Source organism: Callithrix jacchus, chromosome 6, assembly GCF_049354715.1.
Source record: "Callithrix jacchus isolate 240 chromosome 6, calJac240_pri, whole genome shotgun sequence".
NCBI lineage: Eukaryota > Metazoa > Chordata > Mammalia > Primates > Cebidae > Callithrix > Callithrix jacchus.
In genome coordinates this window covers 160,296,767-160,321,356 of record NC_133507.1, presented here as the reverse complement: position 1 = coordinate 160,321,356, position 24,590 = coordinate 160,296,767, and the positions used below count along the sequence as shown (strand labels likewise).

Below are 24,590 nucleotides of genomic sequence, written 5' to 3'. Positions count from 1 at the left end.
CCCACAGGGTGGGGCTCCCAGTTGGGTTTAAGCTGATTTAAGTAAACAAAGAAATGAAACTTCCGGATTTCTGGACAGCACGGCCCTCCAAGTTCATGGTCTGAGGCCTCTTCTTTGCTCCGAATATTCATTAGATAAAACATTTCAACAAAACAAGCCAAGCATCGCAGACACCAAAAACAGACAGAACAAAACCCGTGGGTGGGGTCTGAGATGGAGCTTCCGGTCTCGGAACCCAGGTGGGGGAAGTGCTGGCACAGCTCCCGGGGTGGGGAGCAGAGGCCGCTGACTGCACAGAGAGACCCCCACCCCAGAGAGGGAACAGAAGAAAATTCCGGCTGAGTGCTTCCCGGACTTCAGCTTCCAGATTCGAGAACCAGGATGTGGGAGGAAGCAGCCTCCTGTCCAGGACCCAGGTAAGGCACCAGCATTGCCATTACTCTATTTGTGATTTATCCGATGCTCCGTGGGACGTGAAACCTGGTTCACAGAGGGCGTCCCTCGAGGCTGCGCAGAGGCCAGTGCAAACCCTCTGGGCAGGCAGGTTTGAGTGTGTGTGAGAGGGAGTTGGACAGGGAGAGGAGGAGGAGGTTGCAGAGACACAGGGCAGAGAAAGAACAAGAGCAGTTGGAAAATGACCTCAAAGTAAGTTTTTTAGCATCTTAAAGGGAAACAACGAAAAATAGCTTACAGAGAGTAATTAGCTATACACAAAACTTGGCAGAAATGAAAAAGATCAGAACTGATGGAAATGGAAAATATCGAATTAATAAACCTGAAAGTGAAAAGATGCTCATTGAAATACAAGGGAAGTCAGCAAATGCAATAAAATCCTCAGCAAATGCAGGCAGAGAGATCTTGGGTGAATTCAAAGACGGACATAAGGAATTCTCCAAGAGCACATCACACAGCAACTGAGATTTAAAAGAGCAGGCGAGAGACCAGCAGAGTCACCTGGGCAACTGGCCCGTCCTGGAGGAGGTCAGGGAAAGAGGAGCAGCAGGTGCAGAAATGATATTGAACAGACAACGCCAAGAAGGGTCCCAAGCCCAGGAAAGATGCAACCCTCAGGCTGGAAGCCACTGTGAGCAGGTCCACTAAAGATAAATCCCATCTCAGTGAACAGCTGGTCAATATGCCCGTGAAGTGCCGACTCGCTGTAGGAATGCTATTGGCCTTTGTGCATTTATAAACAATAACATAGACAGGGGGAGACACAGGAAATAGCATTCCTTGTTCAGAATAAGGATGTAGATACCTGAGACTTCATTAGAAAAAATCCACAGTTCTGAATATAGACTGAAAATGAAGGACAGCCACTTCCAAGAATAGTAATAAAAATCTACAGCCGCCAAAGCATCTTGCGGGGAAAAGAAAAATCTAAAAATGTTTTCATGCTTAGAAAAGGCAGAAAACGTAAAAGAAAGCAAAGGAAAATCATGGTAAATGAAATACCACATCCAATAATAGAAACAATTTTAATGAGTTTAGTATTAACATAACTGTAAAGAGATGAAACTCATGTAAAAACAACTGGAGACTACAGGGTTAACCCTTTATCCCCCAAATCCAGCCACAGGCTTCATGCAAAGACACACGTGAAACACGTGCAGAGACTTCGGTTTTGCTTTGTTTTTCTGAGACAGTCTCGGTCCGTCACCCAGGCCAGAGTCAGTGGTGTGATCTCGGCTCACTGCAGCTTATGCCTCGCAGGTTCAAGCGATTCTCCTGCCTCAGCCCCCCGAGTAGCTGGGATTACAGTTGCCCGCCACCATGCCTGGCTAATTTTTGTATTTTTAGTAGAGACGGGGTTTCACCATGTTGGCCAGACTGGTCTTGAACTCCTCACTCAGGTGATCCACACAGCTCAGCCTCCCAAAGTGCTGGAATTATAGGTGTGAGCCACCTCACCCTGCAGGTTTTTTTTTTTCTTTTTTGTTGAAGGATGAAAAACAGGAACACACAGCAAATGCAGATAAAAGGAAGAGGATGTGTCAATAAAAAAAATCAAGTTACATTTATGGCAAAAAGCCTTCACAGGTTCTAAGGAGTGGCTGGGCTAGGTCATGCGGCGGGAATGATACCTGATTCTCAGGGCTGACAACCACAAGGTGACTTCTCACTCCACCGCCTGTGGGCCGGGGCTCTGCTCCCTAACGCCCTGGACAGGAGCGACTCCACCTGGGACATTGCCCGGCTCACCTAGAGAGGGCAGGGAGACTTCCAGAACCACAGGCTGGCTCTCAGTGCTTCCAACAGGAAGCACAACACACCATTTGGCCCACACGTCTCTGGCTGGAGAAGCCCTTCTGAGCTCCTCGGGGAGGGCTGGATCTTCTCACCTCAGGGAAGGGAACGCAAGTCACTGCAAACAGCGACAGCCTGCCCCACTGTCAGAAACATCACGCTGTGACAAACAGGCCAGGCCATCGCCGTAAGCTTGCGTGTATGTAAGAAACAAACAGTTATGCACAAGTAAGTTTTTTTGCTGATGCGGACGCACACCTTGGGTGGCTGTCTGCAATTTCTAGTTGCTATGCGCTGAACATCTGTGTCCCTCCAAAACTGACAGGTTGAAATCCTCGCCTCAGCGTGATGGCATCAGCAGGAGGGGCCTTTAGGAGGTGGTGAGGTCATGGGGGCAGAAACCTCATAAATGGGATCAGTGCCTCTTACTAAAGACACCCCAGAGAACTTCCTCACCCCTTCCACTGAGTGAGGGCACAGCTAGAGGCCACCGTCTGTGAACCACCAAGTAGCTCTCATCAGACACCAGCTCTGCCTGCCCTTGGACTTCCCAGCCTCCGAGATGGTGAGAGACAGATCTGACCGTTAAGAAGCCGCCCAGTTCATGGCATTTTGTTACAGCGGCCTGAACGGACTGACGCCTGTTCCTTCTGCTGATGCTGAAGGTCACTGGGACAAGATGGAGGAGACAAGAAGGATTATCTGGAGTGGGCAGGCTCAGCAGCTCACCCCTGCAACCCCAGCACTTTGGAAGGCCAAGGCAGGAGGATTGCTTGAACTCAGGAGTTCAAGACCAGCCTGGGCAACATGGTGAGACCGCATCTCTACAAAAAAAAAGTTTTTATTTTTCATGCTTGTGGTCCCAGCTATTTAGGAGAAGGAGACAGGAGAATTGCTTGAGCCTCGGAGGTCCAGGGTGCAGTAAGTCTCAAGTGTGCCACTCCGTTCTCCAGCCTGGGTGACAGAGTGAGACCCTGCCTCAAAAAATAAGAGACTCCTGGGGGAACTTGGCATCCATTGCTTTTGTCCCTGTTCCTACCGCAGCCCCACTCTGCCTTCTGAAGAGGCTACCTCTGTCCTTGAGTTGTGCTGGCCACAGCCAACTGGACGGACCGGGGCAGGAAACTGACACCAGGCCACTCCAGCAGACTGCCCGGTGGCCTCCGACGTGGCCTGGCAGGAAAGCTATGCTCCACAAGCACAGTCTAAAGCGGCTCAGGACAGGGCGATGGGAGCTGGGGAGTCCAGCGTGGGGACGCTAAGGAGAAGCCAGGGGTGCAGGGGGACAGCCGAGCTGAGACTGGAGGGAAGGGAAGGGTCCAGCTGTCCTGGCCGGGGCCTGGAAGTAGAGTCCTGAGAGTCAGTGACAGACTTCATGGCTGAGCAGTGACAGATAAGTGTGTCCTGGGTAACATTCCCGCCCTTCGAAAGGCCTGCTGTGAGCTGGCGTCGTTTCTCCCGGCTTCCTGCCTCTCTCCAGCCCTGACCTCATCAACCCCAGCAACTTGAGTACCTCTCTGCTCCTCAGAACAGGACCGATCCGACGGACAAGTGTGTCGCGCTCATGACCTTAACATCACATTTAACGCAACCCTCGGGACCTTGGGTGCGGCCGCCTCTCCAGCAGATATTTTTATTGCTGCTCAGCGGGACTTTAAACTTTATTCTCCATTTCATGGCTGTATTTGAGGTGCGTACGATTTCTGGAAGCCCAGGGCTTGCCGGTGGAGCACTCGATCTCTATTCCGGGCCCGACCAGTGTTCAGCCTGTGACCTTGACGAGATTGACACTCTCCAAGCTCTATTTTCTTGGAATGTGAGTATCTCCCCCGCCTACCTGATGAGCTCATATGTGTGCACGCACCAAGCAGACGCCAGTCCTACGGGGCTGACTATTTGAACTGGAGGCTTAGGTGGTTCCAGAGAGTTGCCCAGGTTCACCCACCTTTCCTGTGTGTGGCTGTGAAACGGTGACATTCTTTCTTCCCAGGGCCCCTCCTTCCACACCCCATGTGCTTCTCAGAAAACAGTGACAAACCTCAGATAGAGGCTTCTTCCTCACCAAATGTGAGCAGGAACATTCAAAAGGTGTATAGCCAGGCGTGGCTGCTCACACCTGTAACCCCAGTGCTTTGGGAGGCCAAGGCAGGAGGATCACTTGAGCCAAGGGGTTCGAGTCCAGCCTGGACAACATAACAAGACCCCATCACTAAAAAAAATAATAGCCAGGTATAGTGGCAGGTAGGAGGATCACTTGAGCCTAGAGGGTCCAGGCTATAGTGAGCTGAGATCATGCCCAGCCTGGGTGACAGGGTGAGATTCTCAGAAAGAAAAGAAAAGGGAATGAACAAATGAAAGAAAGAGAAAGAAAGAAAGATGAAAAGACAGAAGAAGGAAGGGAGGGAGGGAGGGAAAGAGAGAAAGAAGGAAAGAAGGAAAAAAGGAAGGAAGGAAGGAGGGAGGGAGGAAAGGAGGAGAAAGTGAAAGAGAAAGAAAGGGGAGGAAGGAAGGAGGCAGGGAGGGAAGAGAGGGAGGGAGGGAAGGAAGGAAGAAGGGAGGGAGAGGGATGATGGAGTGAGGAGGAGTCTACTATTTAAATGTGAATCATCTATAATGTTGAAATAACTAGCTAAAAGCATAAATCTTATGAGGCTTTAGGGGGACTCCAAAATGCTGCCATTGCTGGGGAATCTGTAGATGAACAAAGGGACTGATGTTTTTTGGGGGAAGACCCCCGGGACTGCTGGGTCTACCTCACCTCCCAACAGCTGGGTCTAGACCTGGTGCCGTTGACAGGAAGGTGACCCAGACCCCTGTGGTCCCCTGCACCGCACAGAGGGAGGCTGGTTCCTGCCCTTGGGTCTGTCCTGCCTTGGAGAGAGGCCTTGCTGTTGAATGACTCGGCGTTTAGGGAATGCCACGTCTCTCTGGCATAAAGGTGCGTGGCCTTGCTGTCTGTTCTCGGGAGCCGCTGTCCTTGTGCTGGAGAGCGAGCAGGGTGGGGTGCCACAGCCTCTCGAAAAGAGTCCCCACAGCCTCATGAAACCCCGTGCTGTTTTCCTAGGTCTCTGGTCCTCTGTTAATTACTCTTACTATGCCGTTCTGGAGCCAAGAGCAACACTTGTGTCCAGGGTGGGATTCAAAGTTTTCACCTTTTTGGTGTCATCAGGGAGCAGGAAGGGCCCCGAGTGGGGAGAGGGGTGGGCCTTCCCATCACCCTTTATCACCCAGAGGGGCGAGAGGGTGGGCACCGGGGCCTCTCTGGGAAAGCCGGTCCTTGATCTGCTCCAGGTCTAATCCCCAGTCCTTGGCAGGGAGACAGACTAAGGTTTCCGAGACGGAGGGAAAAGGTCAAATTTTAAGGAGCTTTCAGGCTTTCTGAGTGTTAATTTTAGGTCATGGAAAGGTCAAGCAGGCCGTTCCAAAGCTCTAAGAATGCGACGAAGTGACTGTGGTGCGGGGTGGCGGGGAGCCGCTGGCACGGGAGGCTGGCACAGTTTCCACCAGTGGCCATACAAGCTGAAGGCCAGCACTTTGTCATTTTGCATTTTTAGCTTATATTTTCCCCTTTTCCTCTTTTTAAAGGAACTGGTGTCCAGAACAAGCTCGTGCTGAGCTGTGTGTGAAGGTGGGCCGAGGTGGAGGCCAGGCAGCCAGGAGCCCACAGGCTTGGCTTGTCCGACGGCACGGCCAAGCCCACGCTCAGCCTGCCCAAGATGGTGAAGGGGACACAGTCCCAGGCGAGCAAGCTGGATCGAAGCCAGTGACAGCTCTCCCAGAGGTGAGGTGTTCTAGGGAAAATGACACGCTGGACACTCCCTTCCCCATGGAAGGGGGCCCCCTGCCCCTCTCTGGGGATGCACAGGCCTGAGAAGCCCACCCTCCACAGGCGCCCTGGGCAAATCTGGGTCTTGCCTCTTGCAGAGGCTGGGGTTTGACCAGAGCCCCAAGGAGAGGGCGGCTGAAGTTGCTCCTCCTGCGGCCCTAGGCTCTGCTCCAGGCTGCCCCCAGCCTCTCCGGACCCCAGAGATGGGGGAACCAGGGGCCATATTGTGAAGGGGCCCTGCCTTTCACTCAGATGCCCTCTCTGGCTCTCCCTTGCCTGGCCTGGTGGGATGGAGGGAGTGGATCTGGCTTCATCACCAGTGGTCAGATGTCTCCACCTTGGGCCAACTCCTGCGGAAACCAGACTCAGAGCTTCCGGTCCTCCCTGGTGGCTGAGGAGTCCTGGAGTTCAAGGACACGAAGTTCCAGATGGACACACCTGTGTTCATCAGGGATGGAAGGAGCTGAGGCCCGGGCACTTGCTCTGAGGCTGGTGTAACCTCTCTCCCAACTCAGCTACCTGGCCTCCCAGTGGCTGGAAAGCTGGGCAAGACCAGGCAGATACAGGGCCTGGGTTCTGGACACCTCAGCCTCCAGCTGGGCAGAGCTGAGAAAGACCCACCCAGCACAGCACAGAGGAGGTGCTCCCACCCAGCACAGCACAGAGCAGAGGAGGTGCTCCCACCCAGCACAGCACAGAGGAGGTGCTCCCACCCCAGCACAGAGCAGAGGAGGTGCTCCCACCCAGCACAGCACAGAGCAGAGGAGGTGCTCCCACCCCAGCACAGAGCAGAGGAGGTGCTCCCACCCAGCACAGCACAGAAGAGGTGCTCCCACCCAGCACAGCACAGAGGAGATGCTCCCACCCAGCACAGCACAGAGGAGGTGCTCCCATCCAGCACAGCACAGAGGAGGTGCTCCCACCCAGCACAGCACAGAGGAGGTGCTCCCACCCAACACAGCACAGAGCAGAAGAGGTGCTCCCACCCAGCACAGCACAGAGGAGATGCTCCCACCCAGCACAGCACAGAGGAGATACTCCCACCCAGCACAGCACAGAGGAGATACTCCCACCCAGCACACCACAGAGGAAGTGCTCCCACCCAACACAGCACAGAGGAGGTGCTCCCACCCCAGCACAGAGCAGAGGAGGTGCTCCCACCCCAGCACAGAGCAGAGGAGGTGCTCCCACCCAGCACAGCACAGAGGAGATGCTCCCACCCAGCACAGCACAGAGGAGATACTCCCACCCAGCACACCACAGAGGAGGTGCTCCCACCCAACACAGCACAGAGGAGGTGCTCCCAGCACAGCACAGAGGAGATGTTCCCACCCCAGCACAAAGCAGAGGAGGTGCTCCCACCCAGCACAGCACAGAAGAGGTGCTTCCCAGAGGTGCCCCATTTTCCACCCTCTCTCCCTCCTCCCTTTTACCCCCTCTTTCTTTTTTGATTTGTTTTTTTGCTTCAACTTTTTATTTGAAAAAATTCCAAACCTATACAAAATTTGCAAGAAAAATACAGCAAACAAGGTATTACTATTCATTTAGCTTCACCAATCGTTACCATTTGTGCCATGTTTGTGTTCTGTGAATATATGTATACACACTTACTACTATTTGCTAGAACATACAAAAGTAAGTCACAGACTTCATCACCTTTAAGCTCTAAAAGTTCAGGACTCAACTCCTGAAAACACTGCATTCTCCAGCACGGCACGGTGAAGTTGTGAAATTCAGGAAATGAAACACTGATAAAATACTCTTGTCAAAAATGCAGCTCATAACCCAAGCTCGCCCACTGTCCTGATGACGTCCTCAGTAGCATCCCCACCTGCAGCCGCCAATCCAGGATTGCACAATGCTTTTGTCTGTCACGTCTGGTAATCTTCTTGAGCTTCCTTTTGACTTGCTAAGAATTTTCTTTCGTGGTGGTGAAAACACATAATTTAACATTTGCCATCTTAACCATGTACATTCCAGCAGTGTTAGTCATGTCTGTTCACATTGCCAAGCAACCAAGAAACCATCACCTCCTTCCATCTCCAGAACTTTCTCATCTTCCCAAACTGAACCTCCATACCCGTCAGGAACTAACTCCCCATTTCTCCTCTCCCAGCCTCTGGCAACCACCACTGCACTTTCTGTCTCTACGACTTTGGCAGCTCTAGGTACCTCATTAAAATGGAATCATACACTCTTTTGTGATTGGCTTATATTACTCCTATAATGTCCTCAGGGTTCATCCGTGTTGTGGCGTATGTCAGAGTTTCTTTCCTTTTTAAGGCTGAAAAATACAGCATTGTGGGTGTACACCAGATTTTATCCATTTGTCCGTCAATGGACACTTGGGTTGCTTCAGCCTTTCGGCTGCGGTGAATATTGTGTGTCCTTTCCATTTCATGACATTTTTGAAGAGTACAGTCTCCTTGTTTGGTACAATGCCCCTCCATTTGGGATTGTCTCATGGTTTCCTTGTGATTTGACTTATGGTTGCATTTTTGGCAAGGACACAGAACAACTGATGTGTTCTTCTCCATGTACCATAGGAGGCACACAAAGTCACTTTGTCCCCTGGCTGGAGATGTGAGTTTGACCACTGGTCACAGTGCTGTTGCAGAGTCCTCCACTGTCAACGTAATTTTTCCCCTAGTAGATGTTAACTCATCTGTGAGGGGTACTTTAAACTGTGGAGACAAACTGTCTCCTAATACACTTTGACTCACTCGTGTTAGCCTCTGTTGTGTGAATCATTTATTACTGTATTGGTTGCAAAATTTATTATTTTCTAACTCTTACCATTCCTTCCACATGGATTAGTTGATATTCTACTTATAGTGGAAGACATTTCCTTCTCTTCTGTTCCTTTCTAAAATTAATATGGACACATGGCCCCCCTCTCTTTTTAAGAAATTTAATGCATTCTAGCCCATTGGTCTTACAATTCATCTTGATGCTCAAATTGCCTTTGGTTTGGCCAGTGCGAGCCCCTTCCTTTTCACATGCTTCTATCATACTTTGAGCATTTGTTAACTTTGTGGCAGAAACAAGACATTCCAGGCCTCCCTTGTGTGCTTCGGTCCTGGACTCAATGGCTTCTCCAAGTAACTCTGCTTTCTTAGTGAAGAATGGGATTTAGGGACCATGTCTGGCCACTAGTGTGTTCGCTGTTGACGGGTGTCACTGTTTCAGAGCCCTTTCCGTGGACACAGCCAGGAAACCGCTATAAATATGAATATCACACACAAACATTTTCAAGTTTTGTGTGAGGCATTCATATTTATGTGGGTATCCTGGCTGTGAGATCATCCTGACCGTTCTCAGACTGGCCTAATGCTGAAGAGTCCTGACTTGCCTTCCATTGTTCCATATTTGTCTCTCCTTTTCCTACTCATTTACGCAATCAGAGTGCACACACAGAATAGTTTCAAAAATAACCGTACTGAGTAACATTCAAGGTTTATGCCCAGCAAAAAGATACTTTTCTCTCTAGACTGAGGTTATCCTCAAATGTTACTTCAATGTTTTCTTCCCCTTCTGTGTGGTTACTGTTCCGATCGTCTGTTGCCTTATAACATATCAGCCAACACTTAGAGGTGTGAAAACATTTCCTTGTCCTCACAGTTTTGTGGTTGACTGTGCTCAGCTGGATGGTTCTTGTTTGGGGCATCTCATGTGGGTACAGCAGATAGTGTGAAGTCAGGCAAGGGCTCGGCCTGCATGGAAGTCAGAGATGGCTTCATCACACTTTGGGGCCTCAGTGCCCTCTCCTTGGCTCCCTTTTCAGCAGAGGAGCCTGGACTTCTTATACAGAAGCTCAAGGCTTCAAGAGAGGGAGTGAAAGCTGCTGGGCCAGAGAAGGCATGTTCCTGAGGCTGGCCCCAAATCACTTCCACCATATTCATCCAAGTAGGCACAGGGAGTTCCTCAAGTTGAAGGAAAGAAGAAAGAGATGCTGTGATGTTGGGGTTCGGGGGAGCCCTCAGTTCCCCTGAGAGGACATTTCTTCAGGTCATGCCTCCTCACAAGAGAGAATCAGAGACCACCCCCACAGGGAAATGGGCCCCCATACAGGCCACCATTTGTTAGAGACAGAATGCTCATTCCTAGGCACCATAAGGAAAAATCAGCATTCAGACAAAAAGTTTTCTCAGTAAGGCACTTTTGCTGTCTGCAGCAAGGGTGCTACCCCTCAGCAATCCTGCCGTGGGAGCACACTGAACACAGGAAAGGCAGGAATATTTATTCCATACTCATCAGGTCTTCATTGCTGTGTCCTGCCTCAGTTGGGTTCAGCTGGACCTCACAGTCTGGGCTAAACCCGATTGGCTAACAACTTAAAACTTTCCAAAATAGGTAAAGGCAGTGGAGAACAAAGGAAAAGAGGACGTTGCTTGTCAAAGGACTTAGAAGAGTAATAACATTCTGATATAAGGAAGGGGCATAGGCTGCGAGCTGGGACATACCTGTGAGCATGTCCAGCATGAACATCTTGGTAAAAGTACAAGGACATAGGATGCACCTATTCCTTTTTTTATCTAATGGCTACATAGGGTAGGGCTTAACAAAGAATTACAAGCAAAAAGCAAGAAGGCTTTGAAGAAAGTCTTAAAAAAAACTATTATTTCTGACATTTATTATCTATTCTTTAACAAGAAGGGAAACGTTGAAGAGGAACTTTTAACTTTCTACACTTGTTGACTTAATTTTTTTGAATATGGAAAACATTAACTTGGTTCCAAGAGTTAAAAACTATACAGAAGAGCTAGGATAGACTCAGAGAAGTACCAATCTTCTCCTATCCCACCCATGCCATTCCTGCCCTTGAATAGGAAATCTGTTTAGTTTCTGGTTTATTTTGGTTTCTTTTTGTAGGAATAAGTATATGCACTTATATCCCTTCTTTCCTTAAACAATAATTAACATTGCATATGTGCCTCTGTGCACTTTGCTTGTATCACTTAATGTGGTGTCTTACATGCCATGTGAGTTCACAACAATCTTTTTCTTTCCACGGCTGCGTGGTACCCCACTCTGTGCCACCATTAATTCAGCACATTTCCTGTGTGTGGGCACTCAATATTTTTTAATTATTAAAAAATTCCTGCTGTATTGAATCACTTTATTTATTTGTTTATTTGAGATGGAGTCTCACTCTGTCACCCAGGCTGGAGTGCAGCGGCATGATCTCTGCTCACTGCAACTTCCACCTCCTGGGTTCAGGCAATTCTCCCACCTCAGCCTCCTGAGTAGCTGGGATGACAGGCACCCACCACCATGCCTGGCTAGTTTTTGTGTTTTTTTAGGATAGATGGGACTCTAGCTCCTGACCTCAAGTGATCCACCCGCTTCAGCTTTCCAAAGTGCTGAGATTGCAGGCATGAGCCAAGATGCCAGGCTGGATAACTTTATATACAGGTATTTTTCATAGTGGGGCATATCTTTGGAGTAAATTCCCAGGGAAAAAATTGCTGAGTCAAAGGGTAAGTGGGGATACACTGCTGTGAGATGCTGCCAAACTCTCCTTTGGAAGGATACTGCGTTTTGCATCCCCAGTAACAGCATATGAATATATTACCCCACAGCCTCACCAGGAGATGTATTGCCAAGCTTTGGACACTTTCTTCTGCCAATCCAATGGATGAGAAATGATAACTGCTCTCCTTTTAATGATTATGTATTCAACCGTGAGCAAAGGCGAACATTTCTTTTTTCTTTAAATCCTGCTTCTTCTGTATAAGGTGATTACCTTTTAATATGACTTAGAGCCATTTATTCTATCTTAAATGATCTATTTATGCCTTTGCCCATTTTCCCACTAGATTTGTGTATCTCTTCCCCTGTGTGTTTCTACATGTTCTTTATATATCAGGGATATTGGTCCATAACCTTTGATGTATGTTGTACACATTCTCCCTCCAGTTGCCATTTGTCTTTGTAACTCTTGTTTAATTGCATCTGGGTTTTTTTAAATTGCATTTTAGGTTTTGGGGTACATGTGCAGAACATGCAAGATAGTTGCATAGGTACACACGTGGCAGTGTGTTTTGCTGCCTTCCTCCCCTTCACCCACATTTGGCATTTCACCCCATGCTATCCCTCCCCAGCTCCCCACCCGCTGTCCCTCCCCATTCCCCCCAATAGACCCCAGTGTGTAGTGCTCCCTTCCCTGTGTCCATGTGTTCTCACTGTTCATCACCGCCTATGAGTGAGAATATGCGGTATTTCATTTTCTGTTCTTGTGTCAGTTTGCTGAGAATGATGGTTTCCAGGTTCATCCATGTCCCTACAAAGGACACGAACTCATCGTTTTTGATTGCTGCATAATATTCCATGGTGTATATGTGCCACATTTTCCCAGTCCAGTCTATCATCGATGGGCATTTGGGTTGGTTCCAGGTCTTTGCTATTGTAAACAGTGCTGCAATGAACATTCATGTGCATGTGTCCTTACAGTAGAATGATTTATAGTCCTTTGGATATATACCCAGTAATGGGATTGCTGGGTCAAATGGAATTTCTATTTCTAGGTCCTTGAGGAGTCGCTGCACTGTCTTCCACAATGTTTGAACTAATTTACACTCCCACCAGCAGTGTAAAAGTGTTCCCATTTCTCCACATCCTCTCCAGCATCTGTTGTCTCCAGATTTTTTAATGATCGCCATTCTAACTGGCGTGAGATGGTATCTCAGTGTGGTTTTGATTTGCATCTCTCTAATGACAGTGATGATGAGCATTTTTTCATATGTTTATTGGCCTCATGTATGTCTTCTTTTGTAAAGTGTCTGTTTATATCCTTTGCCCATTTTTGAATGGGCTTGTTTTTTTCTTGTAAATCTGTTTTAGCTCTTTGTAAATTCTGGATATCAGCCCTTTGTCAGATGGGTAAACTGCAGAAAATTTTTTCCGGTTTTGCCTAGATTTTCTTCTGGGGTTTTTATGGCGCCAGGTCTTATGTTTAAGTCTTTAATCCATCTGGAGTTAATTTTAGTGTAAGGTGTCAGGAAGGGGTCCAGTTTCTGCTTTCTGCACATGGCTAGCCAGTTTTCCCAACACCATTTATTAAACAGGGAATCCTTTCCCCATTGCTTGTTTTTGTCAGGTTTATCAAAGATTGTATGGTTGTAGATATGTTGTGTTGCCTCCGATGCCTCTGTTTTGTTCCATTGGTCTATATCTCTGTTTTGGTACCAGTACCATGCTGTTTTGATTACTGTAGCCTTGTAGTATAGTTTGAAGTCCGGTAGTGTAATGCCTCCCACTGTGTTCTTTTTGCTTAGAATTGACTTGGCTATGCGGGCTCTCTTTTGGTTCCATATGAAGTTCATGGTGGTTTTTTCCAGTTCTGTGAAGAAAGTCAATGGTAGCTTGATGGAGATAGTGTTGAGTCTGTAAATTACTTTGGGCAGTATGGCCATTTTCACGATATTGATTCTTCCTAACCATGGACATGGAATGTTTCTCCATCTGTTTGTGTCCTCTCTCATTTCCTTGAGCAGTGGTTTGTAGTTTTCCTTGAAGAGGTCCCTTACGTTCCTTGTTAGTTGTATTCCTAGGTATTTTATTCTCTTTGTAGCAATAGTGAATGGCAGTTCGTTCTTGATTTGGCTTTCTTTAAGTCTGTTATTGGTGTAGAGGAATGCTTGTGATTTTTTCACATTGATTTTGTATCCTGAGACTTTGCTGAAGTTGCTTATCAGTTTCAGGAGTTTTTGGGCAGAGGCAATGGGGTCTTCTAGGTATACTATCATGTCGTCTGCAAATAGAGACAATTTGGCTTCCACCTTTCCTATTTGAATACCCTTTATTTCTTTTTCTTGCCTGATTGCTCTGGCTAGAACTTCCAGTACTATATTGAATAGGAGTGGTGAGAGAGGGCATCCTTGTCTAGTGCCAGTTTTCAAAGGGAATGCTTCCAGTTTTTGTCCATTCAGTATGATATTGGCTGTTGGTTTGTTGTAAATAGCTTTTATTATTTTGAGATATGTTCCATCAATACCGAGTTTATCAAGGGTTTTTAGCATAAAGCGCTGTTGAATTTTGTCAAAGGCCTTATCTGCATCAATTGAGATAATCATGTGGTTTTTGTTTTTGGTTCTGTGTATGTGGCGAATTACATTTATAGACTTGCATATGTTGAACCAGCCTTGCATCCCCGGGATGAATCCTACTTGATCATGATGGATAAGCTTTTTGATATGCTGTTGCAATCGGCTTGCCAGTATTTTATTGAAGATTTTTGCATCTATGTTCATCATGGATATTGGCCTGAAGTTTTCTTTTCTTGTTGAGCCTCTGCCGGGTTTTGGTATCAGGATGATGTTGGTCTCATAAAATGATTTGGGAAGGATTCCCTCTTTTTGGATTATTTGGAATAGTTTCAGAAGGAATGGTACCAGCTCCTCTTTCTGTGTCTGGTAGAATTCGGCTGTGAACCCACCTGGACCTGGGCTTTTTTTGTGTGGTAGGCTCTTAATTGCTACCTTGACTTCTGACCTTGTTATTGGTCTATTCATGGTTTCGGCTTCCTCCTGGTTTAGGCTTGGGAGGATGCAAGTGTCCAGGAATTTATCCATTTCTTCCAGGTTTACTAGTTTGTGTGCACAGAGTTGTTTGTAATATTCTCTGATGATGGTTTGAATTTCTGTGGAATCTGTGGTGATTTCCCCTTTATCTTTTTTATTGCATCTATTTGGTTATTCTCTCTTTTCTTTTTTTATCAGTCTGGCTAGTGGTCTGTCTATTTTGTTGATCTTTTCAAAAAACCAGCTCCTGGATTTACTGATTTTTTTGAAGGGTTTTTTGTGTCTCTATCACCTTCAGTTCTGCTCTGATCTTAGTTATTTCTTGTCTTCTGCTAGGTTTTGAGTTTTTTTGATCTTGCTCCTCTAGCTCTTTCAATTTTGATGATAGGGTGTCAATTTTGGATATCTCCACTATTCTCATGTGGGCACTTATTGCTATATATTTTCTTCTAGAGACTGCTTTAAATGTGTCTCAAAGATTCTGGTATGTTTTATCTTCATTCTCGTTGGTTTTGAAGAACTTCTTTATTTCTGCCTTCATTTCATTGTTTATCCAGTCAACATTCAAGAGCCAGTTGTTCAGTTTCCATGAAGCTGTGTGGTTCTTAGTTTCTGAATTCTGAGTTCTAACTTGATTGCACTATGGTCTGAGAGACTGTTTGTTATGATTTCAGTTGTTTTGCATTTGCTGAGGAGTGCTTTACTTCCAATTATGTGGTCAATTTTAGAGTAGGTGTGATGTGGTGCTGAGAAGAATGTATATTCTGTGGATTTGGGGTGGAGAGTTCTGTAAATGTCTGTCAGGTTTGCTTGTTCCCGGTCTGAGTTCAAGTCCTGGATATCCTTGTTAATTTTCTGTCTGGTTGATCTGTCTAATATTGACAGTGGAGTGTTAAAATCTCCCACTATTATTGTGTGGAAGTCTAAGTCTCTTTGTAATTCATTAAGAACTTGCCTTATATATCTGGGTGCTCCTGCATTGGGTCCATATATGTTTAGGATCGTTAGCTCTTCTTGTTGTATCAATCCTTTTACCATTATGTAATGTCCTTCTTTGTCTCTTTTGATCTTTGTTGCTTTAAAGTCTATTTTATCAGAGATGAGAATTGCAACTCCTGCTTTTTTTTTGCTCTCCATTTGCTTGGTAAATCTTCCTCCATCCTTCCATTTTGAGCCTTTGTGTATCCTTGCCTGTGAGATGGGTTTCCTGGATACAGCACACTGATGGATTTTGGATTTTTATCCAATTTGCCAGTCTGTGTCTTTTGATTGGTGCATTTAGTCCATTTACATTTAGGGTTAATATTGTTATGTGTGAATTTGATCCTGCCATTTTGATTTTATTTTTTCTTCACTTATGAAGCTCAGTTTGCCTGGATATGAAATTCTGGGTTGAAAGTTCTTTTCTTTAAGGATGTTGAATATTGGCCTCCACTCTCTTCTGGCTTGTAGGGTTTCTGCTGAGAGATCTGCTGTGAGTCTGATGGACTTCCCTTTGTGGGTGACCCGACCTTTCTCTCTGGCTGCCCTTAGCATTTTCTCCTTCATTTCAACCCTGGTGAATCTGACGATTATGTGCCTTGGGGTTGCTCTTGTTGCGGAATATCTTTGTGGTGTTCTCTGTATTTCCTGGACTTGAATATTGGCCTGCCTTGCTAGGTTGGGGAAATTTTCCTGGATAATATCCTGAAGAGTGTTTTCCAGCTTGGATTCATTCTCTTCGTCACATTCAGGTACACCTATCAAATGTAGATTAGGTCTCTTCACATAGTCCCACATTTCTTGGTGACTTTGTTCATTCCTTTTTGCACTTTTTTCTCTAATTTCTGGCTTCTTGTTTTATTTCATTGAGTTGATCTTCAACTTCTGATATCCTTTCTTCTGCTTGGTCAATTTGGCTGTTGAAACTTGCGCATGCTTTACAAAGTTCTCGTGTTGTGTTTTTCAGCTCCTTCAATTCACTCATATTCCTCTCTAAGTTGTCCATTCTTGGTATCATTTCCTCAAATCTTTTTTCAAGGTTCTTAGTTTCTTTGCATTGATTTAGAACATGTTCTTTTAGCTCATGGAACTAATTCTTGAATATTGGGTAATTCTCATTACCCACCTTCTGAAGTCTGATTCTGTCATTTCATCACACTCATTCTCCATCCAGCTTTGTTCCCTTGCTGGTGAGGAGTTTTGGTCCTTTGTAGGAGGTGAGGTGTTCTGGTTTCAGGTGTTCTCCTCCTTTTTCTGCTGGTTTCTTCCCATCTTTGTGGATTTATCCACCTGTCGTCTGAGTAGTTGCTGATTTTCCAATTGGGTCTCTGAGTGGACGTTCAGATTGTTGATGATGAAGTATTTCTGTTTCTTACTTTTCCTTCTAACAGTCTGGCCCCACTGCTGTAGGACTGCTGAGGTCCACTCCAGCCCCTGCTTGCCTGGGGAACTCCTGTAGCAGCTGCAGAACTGTGAGGGTTGCTACCAGATTCTTCTTCTGCTGTCTTTGTCCCTGAATGATGCCCACCAAATGTCAGTCTGATCAGTTTATGAGGTGACTTTTTGGATATACAGGGGTCAGGGAGCTGCTTGAGGAGATGGACTGTACTTTATAGGAGCTCAAGTGCTGAGCTGTGAGCTCCGTTGTTCATTCAGAGCTGCTAGGCAGGTACGTTTAAGTCTGCTGCAGCAGAACTCATAAAGCCCCTTTCTTTTTTCCTCAGGTGCTCTGTCCCGGGGAGTTAGGGCTTTATTTATGAGTATCTGTTGCACTTTCCTGCCTACCAAGGAGGCAATCTAGTCACTGCCTGCCTGTAGTGGCTATGATGAGCTGCCGTGGGCTCTGGCCTGCTGCCATGTGTAATTCTCTGTAGTCCTGTTTATATGGGTGTGATTAGAACTGCAGTGGCGATGGTGGCCCGCCTCTGTAGTGGTGGACTCTCTCTGTTATGGCGGGTTGCCTCGGCAATGGCAGGCTGCGTCAGCAATGGCAGAGGACCTCCGTAGGGGTGGAGTGCCTCGGTAATGGTGGGCGCCCCTCCCTCACCGAGCTGCACTGTCCTGGGTTCAGCTGTGCTTGCCGTGAAACTCTCAACCCCGAGTGTTTCCAATTGCTGTTTTGTTTTTGTGAGGGTGGGACCTGCCAAACCTAATCACCTGTCTCCCTGGCTCAGAGCCCCCCCCCTTTTTTTTAAGTTGAATGGTTGACTTTCTCCCAGGTGTTCCGGTCACCTGCTGCAAGGGCGCTGGGATCTGTGTGATTTCCCATGCAGTGACCCACTGCACCAGCTCAAACCACGTTGCTGCCTGGGAATCTCCTGGCCTGGCTTTCTGTTTAAGTCCCATTTAATCAGATGAATGTGCTAATCTGCCTCCCGAAATCTCCAATTGCCAGGTTAACAGGGCCACCAAACCAGTGTATTTTGTACAGAGTGTCTCTGCGCTGCAGCCTCAGACCAAACAGCTGCACTGGCCCAAACAGCCGCGCCAGCCCAAACTGCCACGCTGGTGCCCTGTGGGGCTCTTACACCTGGGAATCTCCTGGTCTTTAGGCAACAAAGATCTGTATGTAAATGTGGCGTCCACTCACCCTCTGCAGATTCACTGGGAGCTGCAATCCTGAGTTGGTCCTACAGTGCCATCTTCCCAGTCTCCCCACTTTCACTTTAAAATGAATGCCTCGCATCTGGGTTTTCAGCCATAACTAAAAGCCTTTCTCCACCCATAGCCACATGCATTTTTTTTTTCTAGGACATTTAGGTCCCTGCTGACTTTACTCTCTCTTCTTCCCCTCCCTTCTAGGGTGAAGAAGGGAATTTAAGAACACTTCACCCATCTGGAACTAGGAAATGCCGTGGGAGCAGACATAGCCAAGCATCTGTGGTAAGAAGCGTCCCACCCTTCCTTCAGGCAGAGCTTGGGACCTTAGGAGCTTAGGAGCTGCTAGACTGTAGGACCCTCGTTGATGAGAAGCAGCAGGTTAGAGGTGGGCATGCTGGAAACAGCAGGGAATGTCATGTGTCCAACCCAATACCAGGATTTTTCTTAGAAGGCAGGAAAAAACTGTACAAAACCAGAGAAACAATTTTCAAGATTCTACGGGGGAAATTTCCACATATAATTTCCATCCTCTACTTACATAAAAGTAGAGATTGCCAGAAACCTCTGTGTGCCTAACACCCAGCTTCAGTGAACATCAGCCCTTGGCTGCACTGTTTCAGAAAAAAGAAGCACTTACAAAGCTCTGGTTTTGAGGCATAGTCTCTGACGTTTCCTGCGACCCCCACCCATCGATCCTCCCTGCAGCCCACCTCAGCTCAGGAGAGCACTGTGTTCACAGTGACGACCTTGAGTTTGTAGAGAAAACAACACTGTTCAGCGTGGTTCTCAAGGGGTCGGAGAAGTGGGTAATCCATTAAAAAAAAGACTTCTAAGAAAATGCTTCAAAGATTTGATGCCAAAAGTGGCGGCTGCTTGGCACTTATCTCCATGCAGAGGGCTACAGTAACGGAGGCATCCTGTCCTCCTTCCCTGCAGAGAGGGGGCCAGTTGCAGCTGCGGATTCCACACTCTTCCTGCCATTACGGTTTTGGGCATTAGTGCCAGTTTTCTGGGTTATCTTCTGACAAGCCTAAGGTTAGTATTTACGAAAAAATAAAACAAAGCAACCCACCAATGCCAAGCTGCTCAGTGCTGATATGTGAGAGAACAATGCCCCCAGCCACAGAATGACAGCCAGGCGGCAGGCGAGCTAAACCTTGTATTTCTTTTTGTGCAAAGAGCATTGTAACAAGAATAGGCATTAAGAATGGAAAGCCCTTCCTTCAGTGTTTTCCTGCTTCCTACCAATCCCTCTCCACGTGGGTTTATAAGCTTCACGTAGTCTTGGCCATCCTATAAACAAATACCGTTTCGTAGGGAACACGTTCTCTCTGGGCATCGCCATACACTCTGTCCAAATTGCTGCAGGGTCTTCCACCCTTCACGCTGATCACCTCCCGGTTACCTCTCATGGCTTCTGGGCAGGCCAACCTAAACTCCCCGCCAGGTTTCTCTGACACACACGCTGTCAACCAGCCCCACAAGGGAACATGGTTGCAAAGAGAAATGGAAAGAGGTTGAAGTCTAGCAAGAGCAGGTTGAGGAAATGATGGAGGAGGAGGAGGTGGGTGTGTCCTTCCCTCTCAGGCAGTGGAGACAAACCAAGGAAGACAGGTGGAATGGGGGAAGCCGGAGAAACTCAACCCCCAAAAGTCAGAGTGTCCGACACCTTTGCTGAAGAGGAAGAGCGAGTGTGGAGGAGGAGGAGACAGAAAAATGGTTTAGTCTGATCCAAGCGAGGTTAACCCTGGGTCCCATCCAGGTGAATGGAGCTGGGGAAGACCAAGGGTGAGGTCAGTGGAGGGCTGATGGCTGGGGGCTTGGAGGAGTTTGCTGTGTGGTGGTAACTCCACGGGGTGAGACAGGAAAAAGGCAGGGAAGAGGGAGGAGGACTGGACTGAGGCCGGTGCCTGCAGGTGGACACACCCCAGGGAGCCGCTGACTTGCAGGTTCTCCATGTGAACCACAGATCAAACCCCGAGCTCTGCAGCTGGTTGAATTGGCCCCCTTCGCAGTTAAGGGGATTCTAAAGAAACCTAAAAACTTAATTGAGGCCACAATGGCCAAGAAGGGGTCAGACATGACTCATGATGCCTTTGCCCTTGAGAGTTCAGGCACAGCTGACCAGCATTAACCTTAAAACACACATCTTAAGACTGACAAAGCAGACTCTTGCTGGGCTCATACCTGTAATCCCAGCAGTTTGGGAGGCCTAGGCAGGTGGATCACCTGAGGTCAGGAATTCAAGACCCACCTGGCCAATGTGGTGAAACCCCATCCCTACTAAACATACAAAAAATTCACCAGGTGTGGTGGCACTCGCCTGTAGTCCCAGCTACTTGGGGGGCTGAGGCAGGAGAACTGCTTGAGTCTGGGAGACAGAGGTTGCAGTGAGCTGAGATCGCACCACTGCACTCCAGCCTGAGCAACAGAATGAGACTCTGTCTCCAAAAAAAGGGCAGATATATACAAAAAAAAAAGTTATCAAATTCCAACCTGGCTTTAGCATAGCATCACATGACAGCAGGTTCTGGAGAAATATCAAAGTATTTTATCCCAAAATGTATTTATTTATTTATTTTTTTGAGACAGAGTTTCACTCTTGTTACCCAGGCTGGAGTGCAATGGCGCGATCTCGGTTCACCGCAACCTCCGCCTCCCGGGTTCAGGCAATTCTCCTGCCTCAGCCTCCCGAGTAGCTGGGATTACAGGCACGCGCCACCATGCCCAGCTAATTTTTTGTATTTTTAGTGGAGACGGGGTTTCACCTTGTTGACCAGGATGGTCTCGATCTCTTGACCTCGTGATCCACCCGCCTCGGCCTCCCAAAGTGCTGGGATTACAGGCTTGAGCCACCATGCCCGGCCCCAAAATGTGTTTATTTTACGTATTTTGAAATGGCCCTGCAAAGCTGTCTCTCTTGTGATGGAAGAATCCTCTTCTTTTCTCAGGTCTTTGTTTTCTGCTCCTAAAGAGATTAACTGAGAATTGAAAACCTTCTAAAGGCCTCTATTGCCTGTAAGGGCGGCCACCTTAGAGACTTCATCTATATAATAAAAACCTTGGTCTCCACCACCCCTATCTTAACCCAGACTTTCCTTTCTATTGATTCCAGCTCCCTGGATGATAACTTAACCTTTTTAACCAATCGTCAATCAGAAAATCTTTGAATCCGCTTATGATCTGTAAGCCACCGCTTCACTCCACGTGGTTCTGACTTTCTGGACTGGACCATGCACACCTCACATACATTAGTGATGTCTTCTGTCTCCCTAAAACACACACAACCACGTTGCAAACCAACCACCTTGGACACACGTTCTCAGGACCTTCTGTGGCTGAGTGATGGGTCATGGTCCTCACATTTGGCTCGAAATAAATCTCTTCGAATATTTTACAGGGTTTGGTTCTTTTTCATCTGCATGATGGTTAATAGTCAGTGTGGACTTGACTGGATTGAAGAATGCCCAGATCTGAGGGAGGCATTGTTCCCGGGGGTATCTGTGAGGGCACTGCCAGCTGGGACTGACATTCTAGTCGGTGGACTGGGAGGGGAAGACCCACCCTCAGTGTGGGTGAGCACCATCCAATTGGCTTCCTGGTACAAAGCAGGCGGAAGAGGGGGACACGCACTTACTGAGTCTGCATTCTTTTCCCACATCTGCTGCTTGCGTCTTCTCCTCCTGCCTCTGGACATCAGACTCCAGGTTCTCCAGCCTTTGGACTCTGGGACTTGCACCAGTAGCCTCCCGGGGGCTCTTGGGCCTTTGACCGCAGGCTGAGGGTTGTACCATCAGCTTTCCTGGCTTTGAGACTTTCAGACTTAGGCTGAGCAACATCACTGGCTTCCCTCTTTTCCAAGTCTGCAGACAGCCCATTGTGGGGCTTTGCCTTGTAATCCTATGAGCCAGTTCTCCCTGTTGAGCTCCCTGACATACATTCTGTTGGTTCTGCACTCTGGAGAGTCCTCACTAGCACAACCTACCTCCATGTCTTCGCTGCTCCCTCCTGCTTGGTAGCCCAGAGCTGCCTGCACAACCCTGTCCAAGACTGAGCCATCCGTTTTGTCCCAGAGATTGCCCCAGGGATGAAACGTGGCTGCACACCCAACCTAGCTAGAGCTCATCACAGGCCCTCCTGCGTTTTTCTGGCTGCAGCTGGCAAGAGGGCCCTGCGCCTCCTGTTTTGGGCCTCCCTGTCCCTGCTGGGTCCTCAAGCCTACCAGGATGCTCTGGCTGACACTGAGTGCAGTCGGATTCCAGCACTTGCTGCCAGGGTCCTGCTCAAGCAGGTGCCAGTTTCCAGATGGGCCAAGGATGAGGCTTGTGTGAATGAGCAGGTGGGACAGGGCATGGCCACCCACCACCGTCTTCTCAGGGAGGGAGGGCGGTGGCAGAGACAGATGGAGATGGATCACTGGGGAAGGCTTATGGGACTGGGGCTGCCACAAAGGACCATGACCTGGGTGCCTTCAGCAACAGGAACTTACTCTCTTCAGCTCTGGGGGCCAGAGGTCCCAAATGAAGGTGTGTCAGGGCTGTGCTTCCCCAAAGGGTCTCGTGGAGAATATTCTTGTGTCTTCCACCCTCTGGTGGCTCCAACCTCTCCTCCACTCTGCCTCCGTCTCCGCACCAGCATGGCCCTTTCCTCTTCCCGTGTCTTCTCCTTGCCTCTTAGGAGGACATCTGTCACTGGCTGCTTAGGATCTTCCCAGATCACCCGGGATCATCTCATCTGGACATCCTTCACGTAGTCACATCGTAAAGGTCGTTGCTCCAAATAATGAAACATTCGCAGGTGTATCTTTTGTGGGGCCACCATTCACCCACGACAGGTGTGGTGTGGAGTTGGGATGCGGGCTTGGGTGCAGTGACCAGACGTGGCCACCGCAGTGCCGGAGAACCTGTAGTCAGCCCAGCTGCAGCTGTGCCCTGGGGGAGCTGAGGCAGGAAAGCGCTGGGTGGAGGCCTGGCCCACGTGGAGGAGAAAGTTAATAAAATCGAAGGACAGCCATGAAGGGTCTGAAGAGGGATGATGAGGTGTAGCATTTACCCTTTGCACCCCTGTGGGGGGATCTGTGAGGACCAGCATCAGCCGCTTAGCCCCTGGGATATGCTGATTTCTAAACAGACTGACCCTTAATCTCCAACATGAGCCACACGTGCCAAGAAGGCCATGATGAATCTCCTGGTTGGAGTCAAGTTTTTATAGCACTTCTGCCTCTTCTCATTCCGTTCACAGTTTATTTTAAATTCAGCAGTTCCGGGCCCTCCCGCCCTAGGAGCAGATGCTGGGATTTCTTCTCGGCACCTCTACAACTCCTCAAGCCTGACCGAGAGCATCCTCAAGTCACGAGAGAGAAACAAAGGGCAGAAAGACGCTTGCTGGCTTTCCCTTTCAAACGCCCGGCTCGCCACATGCCTGACTCTGGGCTGAGCCAGGGCCCGAGGCTGGCCCCAGGCGCTGCCCGGAGCCGGAGGCAGGGCTTGCTCCCTGCATCTCGCCTGATGACAGACCTCAGAGAATTTCTGGGGCAGACGAAAAGAGCATAATAAGCTTAATTTCGGCATTGTAAAGGTTATTATTATAATCATTTTCCTCTGAAGAATTGTAAATAATTCATTTGCAGAACTCTAGTCGAAGTCTCTAATTAGACTCTCCTTGGCGCTTAGAAAGCTGCTTCCTCCTCCAGTGTGAAACCCATTTAGTTCGGTTTTTGATTTGTTTTGACCCTCTCTCCACTCAACATGCTAAGAAATAAGCCTCATATTGTGTTTTGTTCTCAAATCCTGTCGGCAGCTTGCCCTGCCTGTCCCCTCGCTGGGGATGCTTGCAGAGGGGAGGGTGCTGGGGGTGAGAAGGGCCTTCTTGTCAGGCCACATTTATGCTCCTTTCTCCGGGTCATGAGGTGTCCCAGGAGTCGGACGCTCTGGTCCCTGCCTGCCCTCGGATCTGGTGCCTGAACCAGCAGAAGAGGGAGGGTCTCCTCAGGAACCGGGCAGAGCCTTTCACAGTGACTCAGGCGTTGCTGGCTCTAAAATCGAGGGCTGTCTCTACCAGGGTGTGATGCAGGAGGTGCAGGCCTCTGATGCCGCAGAAAACGGCCCTGCCTCCCCCCTCCTGGTCCTCCAGATCCTTCTGCGCTCACAAGTGAGCGTCTCCCCGTGTGCCTGGAGAGCAGCAGCAGGTGCCAGTGCAGATGGCAGGTGATGCTGCCAGGGAAGGAGACAGGGTTTCCCAGGGCGGCGCCCACCTGCATGGGTGCAGGGGCTGGGGTGTGCTGGGGTGTGACTGGGAAGTGTCAGATTGGCCGTTTCCACCTGAAGAGACAAACGTGGCTGTGCAGCGGCACAGGCATCCAGCTGGGGTCTCCAGGGAACACCGACACGAACTGTCTGTCCTGGGGCTCTGTG

The 24,590-nt window shown here is 48.4% G+C and overlaps 1 protein-coding gene across 3 annotated transcripts; it reads left to right on the top strand.

The window, feature by feature from the left end:
• The first annotated feature begins 55 nt into the window (after nucleotides 1-55).
• LOC144576840 (uncharacterized) lies at nucleotides 56-23,944 on the top strand. 3 transcript variants are annotated; one of them, XR_013519427.1, is made up of 5 exons: nucleotides 56-416; nucleotides 3,776-4,063; nucleotides 5,833-6,028; nucleotides 18,379-18,459; nucleotides 21,293-23,944. XR_013519427.1 is itself a non-coding variant. In XM_078329194.1 (4 exons), the coding sequence occupies exons 1-4, from the start codon at nucleotides 382-384 to the stop codon at nucleotides 23,611-23,613; spliced, it is 507 nt and encodes a 168-aa protein (XP_078185320.1). In that variant the 5' UTR covers nucleotides 56-381; the 3' UTR covers nucleotides 23,614-23,944. The 3 variants fall into 3 exon arrangements, 2 of the variants coding, with proteins under 2 accessions (XP_078185320.1, XP_078185321.1); XM_078329194.1 differs by lacking the exon at nucleotides 3,776-4,063 and having other exon boundaries at nucleotides 23,419-23,944; XM_078329195.1 differs by lacking the exon at nucleotides 3,776-4,063.
• The last annotated feature ends 646 nt before the right edge of the window (nucleotides 23,945-24,590 follow it).

Bases quoted from the DNA above. Each gene is read 5' to 3' on its own strand.
- LOC144576840 (XM_078329194.1), top strand. From the start codon at position 382: ATGTGGGAGGAAGCAGCCTCCTGTCCAGGACCCAG. The intron at 417-5,832 runs GTAAGGCACCAG...CTCTTTTTAAAG, and splicing joins GCCTCCTGTCCAGGACCCAG to GAACTGGTGTCCAGAACAAG. The intron at 6,029-18,378 runs GTGAGGTGTTCT...CCTCCCTTCTAG, and splicing joins CAGTGACAGCTCTCCCAGAG to GGTGAAGAAGGGAATTTAAG.